The sequence below is a fragment of the Delphinus delphis genome, chromosome 5 (assembly GCF_949987515.2).
Source record: "Delphinus delphis chromosome 5, mDelDel1.2, whole genome shotgun sequence".
Taxonomy (NCBI): Eukaryota; Metazoa; Chordata; class Mammalia; order Artiodactyla; family Delphinidae; genus Delphinus; species Delphinus delphis.
The window spans coordinates 120,625,106-120,641,906 of record NC_082687.1 but is presented as its reverse complement, the minus strand read 5'-3'; the positions used below and the strand labels follow the sequence as shown (position 1 = coordinate 120,641,906).

General features: G+C 39.5%; 1 protein-coding gene across 1 annotated transcript in view; it reads right to left on the bottom strand.

Moving 5' to 3' along the window:
* The window catches only part of FGF2 (fibroblast growth factor 2), a 54,877-nt gene that overhangs the window by 12,382 nt on the left and 25,694 nt on the right, over nucleotides 1–16,801 (bottom strand). Inside the window, exon 2 of the mRNA XM_060012949.1 lies at nucleotides 4–107. Within this exon, the coding sequence (XP_059868932.1) occupies nucleotides 4–107 (104 nt within the window). The remainder of the gene's footprint in view (nucleotides 1–3; nucleotides 108–16,801) is intronic.

Here is a 16,801-nt window from a genome sequence, read left to right as displayed (position 1 = left end):
TACAGAAGCCAGTAATCTTCCATCTTCCTTCATAGCAAGGTAACGGTTCGCACACACTCCTTTGATAGACACAACCCCTCTCTCTTCTGCTTGAAGTTGTAGTTTGACTATAAGTAATGGAGAAAAAATTACCTTTGTAGCATCATAGAAAAAAGAGGCATCTACACGTTTATACAACATGCAGGGTAAAGACAAGAGGCACTTGTGCATCCAGCCAAGGAGCTGGGGGACAGGGGCCAGATGTCAATTAAATTCTGTTAGAATGAGAGGCAGACCCAGTAAAGTATGAATGCCTCTTGACTCCCTTCTTAATCCGGTGTCAGTGAGCGGATAAGAGTGACAGATGGAGAATTTTTTTCCCTTCATGTGTAATTAGCCTCCACTTGGCCCTGTTAACTACTTAGATTTTTTTTTAATGAACATATTTTAAGAGTACATAAATATATAAACTACTTATGAGAATTTCCACACTACTGCCTAACTTTAAACTCTTTAAAAGTTATTTTAACCAATTCTTCACAAATAAGATATAATTGCTCACCATTATCTTTTGGTTTGTATTTCCTTGAGTTTCCTCACATTTCTAGCTTCCCCTTCAATACAATACCAAATGCATTTATCTTTCTTTATGGAGGGATTGTGATGTATAGTTTTTTTTTTTTTGCAAATATCTATTGGGAAAACAAAATGTGTATGCTTAATTTGCTTATAGTGTGATGAAAGATTTTCAGAATGTAAGATCCTGAAGAGGATGACCTATGTGTTACACTACATTATCAATATTAAGCAGACTGTTGAAAAACAAAAAAATAGATATTACATGATGATGATAATGCCATAGGGACAAATAATCATCTAATTAATTCAGTTAAAATTAAGTTCAAAATTTGTTTTGCTATTCAGAAGCAGCATTCTCCTGCCTAGAACAGCATTCCCCAAAATGTATTTTGGCTAACAGAAATTACTTAAAAAACAGGTTCTGGGGCCAAGTAAATTTAGGAAATTCTTGGTTAAGTCAAGTTAACTCTTTATTGTCAAACTTCTCAGAACTTTGCCTCTCATAACCTGCATTATAAATCACCGTAAGGGGATCAAGTACACAGTGTGTATAAAATGTGCTTGGGTCCCAGAACAAGTTTTTTCATAGGCTATTCTGTGGCCTATAAACGTATCTAGGACATTCTTGAGAGCAAGAGAAAAAAGCAGTGAATATTCAAGATTTTAGAAATCAGAATAATATTATTTGGATAACATTAGAAACATTAAGTAAATTTAATTTTCCCAGGTGAACCCGGACAGCTAGGAAACATGGCACGAAAAGGCAATGTTTGAAAAATTCTGGAATTACTATTAACTTTGTTAGACATAATTATGTCATAGTAATTATGTTTTAAATTTCTTCCTATCAGGTAGAACAACATACGGGTAAAATGAGATATAACATCTGGGATTGGCTTTAAAATATTCCAGGAAAAAAATAAAATAAAATATTCCAGGAATCAGTATTTTTTTAATAAAATGGGTGGGATAAATAAAACAAGATTGATTAACCTATGTCAATAGTTATTAGAAGCATGGGAGTTCATTATTCTCATTACTTTATGAATGTTTGAGAATTTACATTTTTTATAAAAAGATATTTGTTGGACATTTAATGTCTGATTCTCCTCTGTACCAGTCACTCCAGGTGAAATTCTTCTACAGAATCTTAAAAGACAGTACAAAGTAAAAGGAATATAATCAAGACATGAAAACTAAAGGGAAGGGAAGCCCAAGATTTATTTTTAACAAATATAAGCAAAATTAATGATTATGAATAAAAATCCTTGTATATAGCTCTAAAGTGATGTAGATAAGCCGTATTAATTATGAATGCATTTGCATCTCTTTTTAACTCATATGGTTGTATAAATGCTTCTGAGGCAAGACTGCATAGTCAATCACTATACTTTTTTCCCAGCACTTTATCAATAAACTATAGCCTAACTCAAGCCCACCATCTTATAAATGTGTATTACTGGTCATAAGGCAGATTATGGATATTAATGTGTGGTCAGTACCTGCAACTCAGTACCCAAAGTAAATGTCATCATTCACTTATTCATTGGCCTTTCACAGATTTCTTGGGATTCCACATTAGGATACTGTCATTTGATAAGCCACTAAAAAGTAAACACTAATTGTAGATGCCTGAAAAGTGTTTCCATTAACATATAACTATAAAAATATAAACTTTAAGGGTTTCCCTGGTGGCGCAGTGGTTGGGAGTCCGCCTACCAATGCAGGGGACACAGGTTCGTGCCCCGGTCCGGGAAGACCCCACATGCCGCAGAGCGGCTGGGCCCTTGAGCCATGGCTGCTGAGCCTGCGCATCCGGAGCCTGTGCACCGCAACAGGAGAGGCCACAACGGTGAGAGGCCCGTGTATCGCCAAAAAAAAAAAGTGTATATATATATATATATATATATATATATGAACTTTAAAAGTAACCAGAGCCTGAAACCAATAAGAAGCTGGAAAATCCACAAAATCATAGATTTTCTTTAAAAACCCATCAGAGCTGAGATGCAAAGAGACCTAAGTAAACTAAATTTCACATACAGATGATCCCTTCCCCCACCAAAAAGATGACCTGCTTCCATCTTTGACAGGAAGAAGACTAACCCTATCAAAATGGGGAGTGTAAAGAAACCAGCTGAACTTTTACAAACTTCTAAGTGCTGCTGATGTGAAGAACTGGATTTCTAAGGAGCCCTAATCAAACAGCAATTCCATACCCACCTGCCAGTTCTCTCCTACAGAGCTTGCACCTAGTGCACAACCATCACACACCAGAGGCAGAGGACAGAACAGAAGGGCTAAGAGATCCTTCTGAAGCACCTAAGGCTTTGCTGAGTGCAAAGCAGCAGTCCACTGACAGCTGGGAGTGGAACAGAGCTGAGAGAGAGCCCTTTGAGAATCACTGAGCCTTCACCAAATGAAAAGCAGGATGAAGAGAGATCTTCAAAGACAATGGTAGATTTCAAGAGCAAGGATAATCCTGACCTACCCAAATAGTTAATAGCTGGGCTATTTTTGTCTTAGACAAAATGGAATATGAAAAAGTACTCAACCCAAAAGAAGGCAGAAGAAGAGGAACAGAAGGACAAAGAACAGATGGGGAAATTAGAAAACAAATTCCAAGATGGCAGGTTAAACCCAACACATCAATAATTGAACTAAATGTAAATGAACTAAACACTTAAAGGAAAAATTGTCAAGAAGTTAAAAGGCAAAACCCAACTATCTTGTCTACAAGGAAAGCACATTAAATACAAAGATACAGGCAAGTTGATAGTAATGTGGGAAAAAAATATAAAATGTATAACCCTAATTATAAGAATGCTAGTATGGCTATATTAATATCTGATGTGGACTTCAAGGCAAGTAGTATAACTAGAGATGAACAAAGTTATTTCATAATGATAAGAGGGTCAGATACCTCAAGAAAACATAATAATTTTAAACATGTAGCACATAATAATAGATAATGTGCTATAATAATAAATTGCCTGAAGCAAAAATTGACAGAAGAAATAGATCAGTAAGTATATGGAATATAAGAATAATGTTATCAGCCAACCTGACCTGACTTTTTTTTTTGAGATCAGGTAGGTTTCATTTACCTGAAACTTTAGTCTCTTCTTAACATCAATGTCATTTGAAAACTATGCTAAAAAAAATTAACTCTGCCAGCATGGTAAGTGATCCTATGCTTATTTGCCTAGTGGACTTGTACTATTGGTACCCCTGGTACTTTTGTTTTTTAACAGTCTGAGACATAATTCATGTATGATACAATTCATTTAAAGTGTACATACAGTTCAGTGGTTTTTAGTATATTCACAGAGTTGTGCAACCATCACCACAATCAATTTTAGAACATCTTCATCATCCCACACTTCCTATGGTTCACCTCCTATGTCCCCAATACCACTAATCCACTTCCTGTCTCTATAGATATGCCTACTCTGGATATTTCATATAAATGGGATCATACAATATGTAGTCTTTTGTGACTGGCTTCTTTCACTTAGCATATTGTTTTCAAGGTTCATTCACATTATAGCCATGTATCAGTACTTCATTCTTTTTTATTGTCAAATAACATTGCATTGAATAGAGAGACCCCAGACATTTGGTTTGTTTCCAATTTTTGGCTATTATGAATAATGCTGCTATAAACATTCAAGTACAAGATTCTGTGTAGACATATGTTTTCATTTCTCTTGGGTATATACCAAGAAGTCAATATGGTAACACTATGTTTAATCATTTGAGAAATTGTCAGACTTTTCCAAAGCAACCATTTCACATTCCCACTAGAAATTAAGGGTTCCAATTTCTCCACATCCAGGCCACATTTGTGATAATCCGTGGTGGTGTTTTTGTTTGTTTGTTTTTTCTATTATAGTCGTCCTAATTGGGTGTGAAGTGGTATCTCTTAGTTCTGATTTTCATTTTTCTGATGTTGAGTATCTTTTCATGTGTTTATTGGCTACTTGTATATCTACTTTAGAGAAATGTCTCTTCAGATCCTTGGCCCATTTTTTAGATTGTCTTTTTCTCATTGAGTTGTAAGAGTTCTTTATATGTTCTAGATACAAACCCTAATTAGATATCTGATTTGCAAATATCTTTTCCCATCCTGTGGCTTGTCTTTTCACTTCCTTGGTATTAATTATCCTTTGATGCATAAACATTTTTAATTTTCATGAAATCCAATTTATTGATTTTGTTTTTTCATTGCTTACGCATTTGGTGTCATATCTGAGAAACTACTGCCTAATCCAAGGTCATGAAGATTTACGCCTATGCTTTTCTCGTAAGAGTTTTAGTTTTACCTTTTCATTTAGGTTTTGATCCATTTTGAGTTAATTTTTGTATGTTGTATGAGGGTCCAACTTCATTGTTTTACATGCGGATGTGCCTAAATTGACACTTAAAGATCACTACACCCAAAATCTGCAGAATATATATATTTTCAAGGAATACTCCCAAGAATAAATTATATGCAGGCCATAAAACAAGTCTCAATATACTTAACAGGGTTAAAATCATACAGAGTGTAATATGAGAAATTAATAACAATAAGATATCTAGAAAATCCCACAAATATTTGGAAATTAAGCAATACATTTTCAAGCAAAACACATATCAAAGAAATCACAAGGGAAATTAGAAAATATTTCTAATTGTATGATAATAAAAACTCAACATGCTTAAAGGGAAAGGTACAGCTTTAAGTGTTTATATTGGAAAAACAAAAAATCATGAAAATCTCAGCTTTTACCTTAAGAACCAGAAGAGCAAATTAAGCCTAAAGTAATAGCAGAGGGAATACATACTATGTAAAAATTACACAGTGGAATATATATATATTAGTAGAAAATAATCCCAAAGAGCTAAAAGTTATTTCAGCGTAATAAGAGGAAAATAATATTTTACTTTCATACACTTTTTGATATTTAAAATTTTTTTCTCGGTTGAACACATTACTTTTATAATAAGAACAATGTTAGCATTGTCAGAATTTTTAAATAATGTAGAATAAAATGCCAAGTGTATGCCATATTAAACATGAAATAATTGCAGTCATGAGTTCCAAGAGGGAAATTTCTCAATTAAAAGCGATGTAAGAAATGTATCAATCAAAAGGAATGTGTAGGGCTTCCCTGGTGGCGCAGTAGTTAAGAATCCGCCTGCCGGGCTTCCCTGGTGGGGCAGTGGTTGAGAGTCTGCCTACCGATGCAGAGGACATGGGTTCGTGCCCCGGTGCGGGAAGATCCCACATGCCGCGGAGCGGCTGGGCCCGTGAGCCATGGCCGCTGAGCCTGCGCATCCGGAGCCTGTGCTCCGCAACGGGAGAGGCCACAACGGTGAGAGGCCCACGTACTGCAAAATAAATAAATAAATAAATAAAATAAAAAGAAAAAACAAAAAAGAATCCGCCTGCCAATGCAGGGGACACAGGTTTGAGCCCTGATCCAGGAAGATCCCATATGCCGTGGAGCAACTAAGCCCGTGTGCCACAACTACTAAGCCTGCACTCTAGAGCCCATGAGCCACAACTACTGAGCCCGCGCTCTAGAGCCCATCAGCCACAATGACTGAGCCCATGTGCTGCAACTACTGAAGCCCGTGTGCCTAGAGCTCGTGCTCCACAAGAGAAGCCACCACAATGAGAAGCCCGTGCACCACAACGAAGAGTAGCCCCCGCTCGGCGCAACTAGAGAAAGCCCACGCACAGCAACAAAAACCCAACGCAGCCAAAAATAAACAAATTAAAAAATGTATTAAAAAAAAGCAATGAGTAAACCTTGATGAAAGCAAACCAACTATAAAAATTACTGTAAGACCATAGGAGAAATTTTAACACTAACTGGATATTTTATACTTCTAAGGGAATTTTTTAATTTTTAGGCATGAGAATGGAACTGTAATTATTTTTAAAGGATCTTTTAGAGATACATATCAGTCTTTTAGAGATACATATCAATCATTTATGTATCTAATATGCACTAATACATACATATCACTTACGTAATAATTTATGTAGTCATTTTTCAAATGCTTTGATGAAATGACATGATGTCTCACATATAGTTAAAACAATCCAGTAGTAGGGAAGGGGGTAAAGAGCTAAGGCAGGTATAGATGAAACAAGACTGCGATGATAACTACTGAAGCTAGGTGATGGGTACATGGGGTTCATTAAATTGGTTCTATTTTTTGTATATGTTTGAAACTTTCTCTAATAAAAAATTGGGGGGGTATAAAAGAACAAAAAGTAACCAAGGCAGTTCATTGGGCAATTAATGTTAAATGTGGGTACCAACTTATTGAAGGGTATTGTCTTAGACCATTCAGGTTCCTATAACAAAAATACCATAGACTGGGTGACTTAAGCAACATTTATTTCTCACAGTTCTGGAGGCTAAGGAATCTAAGATCAAGATGGCGTTAGATTCAGTGTCTGGTGAGAGCCCTTTTTCTGGTTCACAAACAGCTGTCTTCTCTCAGTGTCCTCACATAGCAGAAGGGGCTCTGTGGGGTCCCTTTTGTAGGGACACTGATCCCATTCATGAGGGCTCCACCCCCATGACATGACCAGTTCCCAAAGGCCCTACATCTCCTAATACCATTCCATCAAGGGTTTGGATTTCCACACATTAATTTGGGGGGCGGGGGGGGGGGGGAACGACACAAACATTCAGTCCGTAACAGGTATGAAAACTGTGTTAATGTTCCAGAGACAGTCCTTGAGATACTTTTGGATTCTATACAGTGTGAAATCTCAGCCAGTACTCAAGGACACTGGACAGCCACTGTTTCATACTGGACTGGCTTCACAGGGAGGAAAGCTACAATAAAATCATCATACTTGAGATTCAGAAGACTCTGAATAAGCAAAGCCATTGGATCTTACGACATAGAAAAGGCATAAACCAAAGACGTGTTTTGTTGGCTGGAGGAAGAGTGGGAAGAGGGTCTTCTTTAAAGGAGTGGTTTTAAATATCAGGCACTTCAAGATAGGGAATGAAAGGAATTCTATTAAATTTCCACATAACGAATACAATGTAAAATTTTGCATACTTTTCAGGAAATGAAACAATATAATAGACAAGCTAGCAAAAATTTGTTCTGAAAAATGGAGGATAACTTTGGATAACATTATCATCAACTCTTCTGAACCATAAAAATGATCTATTCCCTTCTGTGCCTAACCAGGGAAACTATTATCCTCAGCCTAGTTTCCGGAAATAGAAAATATTAATGTATACTTTTACATTTAGAATAAAGGTTAAAGCCTTGGTGTTCACCTTATATAAAACTAAACCCTATTTTAATACTTCAATCTAGCTGTTTATACACTTGAAAAGTGTCTGTCATAGCTATCCAAAAAGCAAAACAAAAATTGGTTTTCTCCATAATATTGATAATATGAAACTTGCCACCTAAAAAGTGCTTAATAAATGACTATAAAATAGAACATTCCTTTTTGTAGTATAAATAAGTACCAATTCTCTTGCATGCAGTGCGCTAGACTGTGGAATTACAATCTACCCTGGAAAACCTTCTGTGGTCATTCCCTTTTCCCTTCTCCCCTCAGTTTAGGATAGGAGTCCTCTCCTCTATACTCCTTTATCCTGCTTTCTCTACTCGGAACAATTTTGTACTCTACTTGTCTGGCCCTCTTTGCTTGTGAGCTTCTTGAGGGCAGGGAACTATATCCATCTCTGTATCCTGTGAGTTAACACAATGCCAGACACATAGAAGTCTCTTGTGAATGTCTGATGGATTGAAAGCATCTCACACGAGAAAAAGCAGCTAAAGGAACCATTGCAGCAATGTCCTTGGTGTCATACTGGAGCATTATACAGGTGCTATGAGACTACGGAAAATGACATATCTATTATTAGAGGGAAAATCAGAGAATCTTTCTAGGCGAGATGAGGTTTGAGCTAAGTTTTGAAGGATATGTAGGAGATAACCTCATGAACAAGGTATAGGGTAGGGAGACTAGATAGAATGATATTCCAGGTAGAATGTCATTTCAGGACTGAGGCACGAAACAGCCTAAACAGCCAAGTCCAAGACAGCTAGAGCAATAGGCAAAATCCAGACTGAGAAACCCCACAGGTCGGGGACTTCCCTGGGGGTCCAGTGGTTAAGACTTTGCCTTCCAATGCAGGGGGTGTGGGTTCGACCCCTGGTTGGGGAGCTAAGATCCCACATGCCTCGAGGCCAAAAAAAAAAAAAAAAACATAAAACAGAAGCAATAATGTAACAAATTCAATAAAGACTTTAAAAATGGTCCACATTAAAAAAAAAAAAAATCTTTAAAGAAACCCCACAGGTCAAATAATCCAATTTCCTCAACAATCAGTTACTAGGGAGAAAAACAGATGGAAGGAGGACCTGAGACTAAAAAAGGCTTAAAACTGACATACTTTAAAAAGTAAACTAAAGCAGAATATTTAAGATGCCTATCAGTGTGATGAAACTATTAAGAAACGCAAAGAAGTAATTAAAGATCTATATACTTTTATTGGGGGGTCAGGGGACTGTGATTGAGACAGGGGACACACAGAGGGGCTTCTACGGTGACTGGCAAAGTTCTGTTCTCTGACCTGAGGGATGATTACAAAAATGTTCACCTAGTAATAACCCATTAAAGTACAAATTTGTTTTATGTGTTTTTCTGTATCTATGTTATATTTTACATTTTGAAAGTTTTTTAAATTAAAAAAAGAAGTCTAAAATAAAAGACCTTTCTAAATTGGACGTTGAACACTGAGGTAGCCCCGGTCACTTCAGCACGCTGGAGACCACCCACTATATTCAGGTTTTGAATACACAGAAGTCAACAATTTTGATCAACATAGACTTCTGGTGGCTTTCTAATGTTGATATTAAATCCAGAAAGAGATGAACTTGGAAAAATACATAGTGTGTTATCCAAGTTTAAAATTCAACTTTTTTTTTCCCTGCTGTAGCATAAAAACAAAAGCTGTAAACCACAAAATTGAAGAATCTCATCATTAGGCAAGATCTTAGGGGTCAATTGGTCCCATCACTATACAACTACATCTTAAATCCCATCTACAATATCCATGAGAAACAGTTGTCTAAGTTTTACTTGAAAATCTTTAGCAAAGGAGAATTTGCACAGTCTCTCTAAGATGATTTAGATATGTAAGCAAAGGAACAGAAACTCTGATCACAGTAAACTACTCAAATGTTCAAGTGCTCGGACCATTAATTAGCACTTGACACATTTAGTTAACAGAGTGTAACCAAAAAGCCGAACTAAACAATTTGCAACTCCTTTTTTGGAATTTCCTCCATGAATTTGTATCATTTTCTTTTGAATAGGCTCAAGGATGATAAATCTTTTTTTTTTTTTTGCGGTACGCAGGCCTCTCACTGTTGTGGCCTCTCCCGCTGCAGAGCACAGGTTCCAGACGCGCAGGCTCAGCGGCCATGGCTCACGGGCCCAGCTGCTCCGCGGCATGTGGGATCTTCCTGGACTGGGGCACGAACCCATGTCCCCTGCATCGGCAGGCGGACTCTCAACCACTGCGCCACCAGGGAAGCCCAAGGATGATAAATCTTAAAATCACGAATACTAATTTGTTAGAGCAGTAAAGGACTTCAGAGATCATCCAGTGCGCCCTCCTCGGTTATAAATAAAGAAGCTGACATTTAGAGAGGCTTGTCCCCGGTGAAAGAATATGGTTTTGGGAAATAGACAAGTCAGTGTTTCTGAGAACAGTGAATACATTCATTCATTCATTCATGAACATTTACTAGTAACAGGCATGTGCCAGGTACTGTGCTAAGCAATAGGAAGCATAAAGGAAACTACAACATCAGTCTTTGACCTTGAACATACAATACTGTCGAGGAGAAGAGGGATGGTACACAGATAACTAGATGAGCTCCATAATGTCAGTGCCATGAGAGAAATTCACACAAGCTATCCAACAACGCTCAGAAGGTACACCTAACCCAGCCTGGGAGATGAAAGGTTTCCTGGAAGCAGTGACAACTGAATGGAGACTACAGGAATTAGCAGAGTTAGTCAGGAAAAGAGAGAGTAGGAACAACAACAACAAAAGCATCCTGACGTAACTTGCAAAGGAGAAAGGGACAGAAAGCACGGCACAGCCAAGGAATGTCAGGTACATGGGTGTGGCCAGCACAGAGTGAGGGGGTGGTGTGTACTGTGTGAGAGGGCATTGCGGGACAGGATGAGGCTGGAGAGGCCAGAGGCTCTGAAGACTATGTTAAGGAGTTTGACAGTATAAAAAAAGAAGAAAGAATGCGAGCTTTGCATGAAATAGGATGGAGAGAAGTTGATAAATATGTGAGACTTGAAGGAAAAAGAATTAAAAGTTAATGAAGGGAGACAGTGGAGGTAAGAAGGAGGCAGGGAAGGAAGAAGGAAGGAAAGAATGGTTTCTCTCTGGGCCACGGGTTTCTCTGCCTTGGATATTTGGGAGATTGTTGAGATGGGAAATACAGGAGGAGGGACAAGTTGGCAAGAGAAGATAATCAGATAAGTTCCCTTAAGACATATTGACAGTCTGTGGAAAATCCAGACAGAGATATCCAGAAGAGAGTCAGCTATATGAATCTGGAGCTCAAAAAAAGAAATCTATGGGCTTCCCTGGTGGCGCAGTGGTTGAGAGTCCGCCTGCCGATGCAGGGGACACGGGTTCGTGCCCCGGTCCAGGAAGATCCCACATGTCGCGGAACGGCTGGGCCCGTGAGCCATGGCTGCTGAGCCTGCGTGTCTGGAGCCTGTGCTCCGCAACAGGAGAGGCCACAACAGTGAGAGGCCCGCGTACCGCAAAAAAATAAAAAAATAAAAAATAAAAATAAAAAAGAAATCTATGCTGGAAATAAAGATTTGGTAATCATAGCAAACAGTGGCTACCTTGGACACACAGGCTGCTGCAAACCCACACAGGGAGATACAAAATGAGATCCAGAACAGTGTGTAACAGGCATGAAGTAAAGGGCAAAGGACGGAATCCTGCGACACACCAACATTTGCAGGAGGAGTAGAGGGTGTAGAGCCAGCAGAGCCTGGAAAAGAGTGGTCAGTCAAGCCAGCTCACGAGGGTAAGCACTGTGCACACACCTACACCCCCCCACACCTACACCCACCCCCCACCTACACCACACACACACCCCTACACCACACACACCCCTACACCACACACACACCTACACCACACACGCGCACAAACCTACACCACACACACACACACCTACACCACACACACACCCCAACACCACACACACCCCTACACCACACACACACCTACACCACACGCGCACACACCTACACCACACACACCCCTACACCACACACACCCCTACACCACACGCGCACACACCTACACCACACGCGCACACACCTACACCACACACACCCCTACACCACACACACCTACACCACACATGCGCACAAACCTACACCACACACGTGCACACACCTACACCACACACGTGCGCACACACCTACACTACACACACACACCTACACCACACACACCTACACCCACACACACACCACACACACCTACACCACCACACACACCTACACCAACACCACACACACCTACACCCCACACATGCACACACCTACACCCCCCACACCTACACCAACACCACACACACCTACACCACACACGTGCACACACCTACACCACACGCACGCACCTACACCACACACACGCACTACACACACCTACATGCAAACCTACACCACACACATGCACGCACACATGCACTCCTACACCACACACACCTACACCACACACACCTACACCATACACACACATCACTACACCTACACCCCACACACGCGTGCACACACCTACACCCCACACACACGTGCACGCACCCGTACACCACACACACATGCGTGCACCCGTACACCACACACACCTACACCCCACATGTGCACACACACCTACACCACACGTGCACACACCTACTCCTACACCACACACACGCGTGCACACACACACCTACACCCCACACACACATGCGCGCGCACCTATACCACACACACGCACAGCTACACCACACGCACAGATTTGGAAACTAAGGGACAAAACTGTTATTCTTTGTGGGTGGTACAATTTTCTGCATTAAAATTAAGAGACTAGATGCAAGGATTGGATACTGGAGCAAAAAAAGGATGTCAGTGGAAAAAGTGGTGAAATCTAAAGTCTGTAGTTTAGTTAACAGTAATGCATCAGTATTGGTTTTTTGTTGTTTTTTTTTTTACTTTTGACAAAAGTGCCACAGTTATGCAAGAAGTTAACCTTAGGGAAAGCAGGGTGAAGGGTATAGAGGAACTCTATAAAATCTTTGCAACTCTTCTATAAATCTATAATTTTTCCTGAACAAAAAGTTTTTTGAAAGTCAAAATAAAATACAAATGAAGTACTGAAAATACTCCAGCAAGGTTGCTTGATACAAGTATAAAAATCAGTTGAGTTTCTGTTACCCACAACAAACTTTTAGAACACACAGTTATTTTTTTTAAAAAAAGATACCGTTTGAGACAATAACTAAAGGTACCAAGGACTTGTATGGAGAAAGTTATAAAAGTTTATTGAAAGTCATTCTGAAAAGACTTAAAAGGGGAGCTATGTGTGCTTACCAATGGGAAGACTCAATATAGAGTCACTTCTCCCCCCATGTAGTCTATACATTTAATGAACCCCCCAAGAGTGGCCAGAAGTAGAAAACCAGGGGAGAGTAAAAACCAACCGAAGACAGAATCTCAAGTGGGACCTTTAAAAAGACCTTCAATGTCAAATGGTACAAAAGAAGTCCGGTAATATAGGACTGAAAAGTAATCACTGGATTAACCACAGGAAGAATTTGAGAACAGTTAATGCAAACAACTTCTTCAAGAATTCTGACTGAAATAAACCACAGAAATTAAATTGTAGTACTCAGAAAAAATAACATGGTGTCAAATGCACACATTTTGGACAAATTGAACAAATTTCAGACAGAATTGGACTCATCAGGCTTCACCACTTACTAGCTGAGCTTACCTCTTCACCTGCACAATGGAAAATAATTGCTATTGCACAAGGCTATAGTGAAAATTAGATATTAGATCTCTCTCTCTGCATATGTAAAAGTTTTAGTATAGCCTTGTAATCATCTATGTAACCATCATAGATGTTGGCCTCCTACTCTACACCTGCTTCTTCCTATTGCTTTGTTTTGAGATTCAAGGATTCTATGATGTGTTAGGAAACCTTATACTTGATCTAGGACATGAGGATATCTAGAAAAGGGCAAGTATGATCTACAAAATGCAGAGGCATCTTTCAGTAATGTCATTTATGCTGTACATAATGTCGTACCCTACTGAGGCTGACTCTACCTATGGCAAATAAATTTATAGTTTCACTATTCTCAAGGGAAGTAAACTAAATGGTACTTACTGCAAAGAAGACACAGACCTTATACAATTTCTCCATCTATTATCCTGTGTTTATTATTCCTTCATTTGACAAAATGGTATCAGTTGCCTCATGTGTCTGGAGCTAGAAATACAACAGTAGCCAAGATCTACAAAGTCTGTGCCCTCATGGAGCTTACATTCTGGTGGCAACTACATGGTGTTTCTTTAGTTGGGCCAGCATTAATGTTATTTCTCATTTAAATAATTTTAAGCTTAAGCAAAGTGAAACTCTTAATTCAGTACACAAAAATAATCGGAGAGAAGTTGCCTAATACTATATTACAAAGTTCACTATATGGATCGACCGCTGACAAGCACTTATATTCCTGACATCCTGTTCTGAGAACAGTGTACACATTTTAATTTCTTCCTTACCGTTCAAAACAAACATATTAATTTAAAACTTGGTGGTACGGTGTGTTAGCTTTCCAATATAATTACGTTTTTGAGTCAAAAAGTCACTGAGTCAGGTTTAGTAGTCTCCTTGGAACAGAAATTACTGAGTAACTGATAACTAAATTCCAAGGCATAACCCATTGGTTTATTTTCTTCTGTCAGGAATCATCCAATTTAATGCTGAAGACCAAGCACTGAAAACTTTTTAATGCAGATAACTGACAAAGGAGTGTATATAACAAAAGAAACTCATTTGCTAAAAATGAAAAACTTTAAATCTCCATATATATGAGGAATACCAGAGGTAATAATCAGATAGATTACAAAGATCAGAAACCTAACTTTATTTATTTATTTATTTCCTTTTTTGTTTGTCTAATTTGACTAACGAGCTTCACACTGACTCTCTCCTTAAACTTTCTTTTTTTTTGCGGTACGCGGGCCTCTCACTGTTGTGGTCTCTCCCGTTGCGGAGCACAGGCTCCGGACGCGCAGGCTCAGCAGCCATGGCTCATGGGCCCAGCCGCTCCACAGCATGTGGGATCTTCCCGGACCGGGGCACAAACCCATGTCCCCTGCATCGGCAGGCGGACTCTCAACCACTGCGCCACCAGGTAAGCCCCTAAACTTTCTTTTTTTATCATTTCCTTTTGCATATCATCCCAGAAACCAAAAACCACACATTCCATTCTTCTCACAACTCAACTGGCTGGTTAAAGTTTATAGATAAGAATATTAGACACACACACAGTTCTACAAATTCTTAGCAACTCCTCAGTTTGCAAAGAAGGTTAAAGTTAGACATAATATGAAAGAAAGAAAAATAGGAATGAACAAAGGAAGGGAGGACCTTAGAAATCCATGAATTCTTTCATTGCTACTCAATCAGGACATGGCTTTATGAGTCCATTAAATCTTTCTCTGTATCAAGCCTTATATCCACTAAGTAGAAACTGTTTTCATTGTGGGACTTAAGACTACCAATGGTGACAAAATATTTAAAACAGTTTAAATAAAAGTAAGTGTAATAGGGGCTTCCCTGGTGGCACAGTGGTTAAGAATCCGCCCGCCAATGCAGGGGACGTGGGTTCGAGCCCTGTTCCGGGAAGATCTCACATGCCACGGAGCAACTAAGCCACAACTATGGAGCCTGAGCTCTAGAGCCCATGAGCCACTACTACTGAAGCCCGCGCGCCTAGAGCCCGTGCTCCACAACAAGAGAGAAGAGTAGCCCCAGCTCACTGCAAATAGAGAAAGCCTGCGCTCAGCAACGAAGACCCAACGCAGACAAATAAAAATTTTTTTAAAAGTAAGTGTAACATAATATGTCTGAAATACCAAATTTCTCGCCAGTTACGTCTAAGCCATATCATTTAATTTCTGCAATAAAATTTTTTTTTAATGTACAGTTGATTTATGCCAAAGACAGGGCTGTTACAAGCAATTCCAATCCATAAAAACCTGCAGAAATCAATTTTCTCCAATGTCTCCTCTACTGGATCTCATGCTTCATGTCCTAAAGTGGAAGCGTTTGAGGGAGCTGAGCTACCTCAAGAGCAAGTGTAACACAGGCCCGAACAGCTGTAGACATTAGACGATTCCTGATTCTTCTAATAACACAATGGCAATGGCTTTTACTTTGTAAGTGGCATCAAATAATGAAGTCATACTGATAGCAAGAAAGAGGGAAAGACTATCTGGCACCTTGTGGCATTCCAGAAGCTCAAAGTGCAATACAGGGTTAACGCAGAGCTGCAGAGCAGCAGAGAGAACTTCAAAGATGGAGAGAAAAGGAAAGAGTTCAAAGTCTCAACACCCATCAGTAAACAATCACAACAGGTTGACAGGTGGAGAAAATAGAATACCTCCTCTCACCCTTTCCACAGCTACCAGGGGCCCCAGACGATATCTGACTATTGTAGTGTCAGGGAGAGTGCAGAAATGCCTCCCACCCAGGTCATTTCTTGGCCTGCTTTGAAGCGGTGTGTAATTCAGGAGGGAAAATTCCGTCAACCTTTGGCAGGGGCATTTTCTGGCAATGGCTGCAGTAGCGACATCTTAGTGAGCTGGATTTCAGGACCAGACGCTGTCTCCTGGCATAGAACCCCAAGTCAACTCTGAGGGCACACAGGTACAAACAAGTACCAGCTTCCACCTACAAAAAGTCCTCAGCCCTACATAAGTGTTAAAGGCTATTTTCTTCCCAGAGACCAGCTGTGGGAGAAATGGTTCTAAAAATAAGAGGGCCACAAAATTACAGAAAGGGAGAATAGATTGGCAGTTGCCAGAGGTGGGATTGGGGGAATGAGTGTGGCTATAAAAGGGCAACCTGAGGAATCCTTGTGATGATGGAAG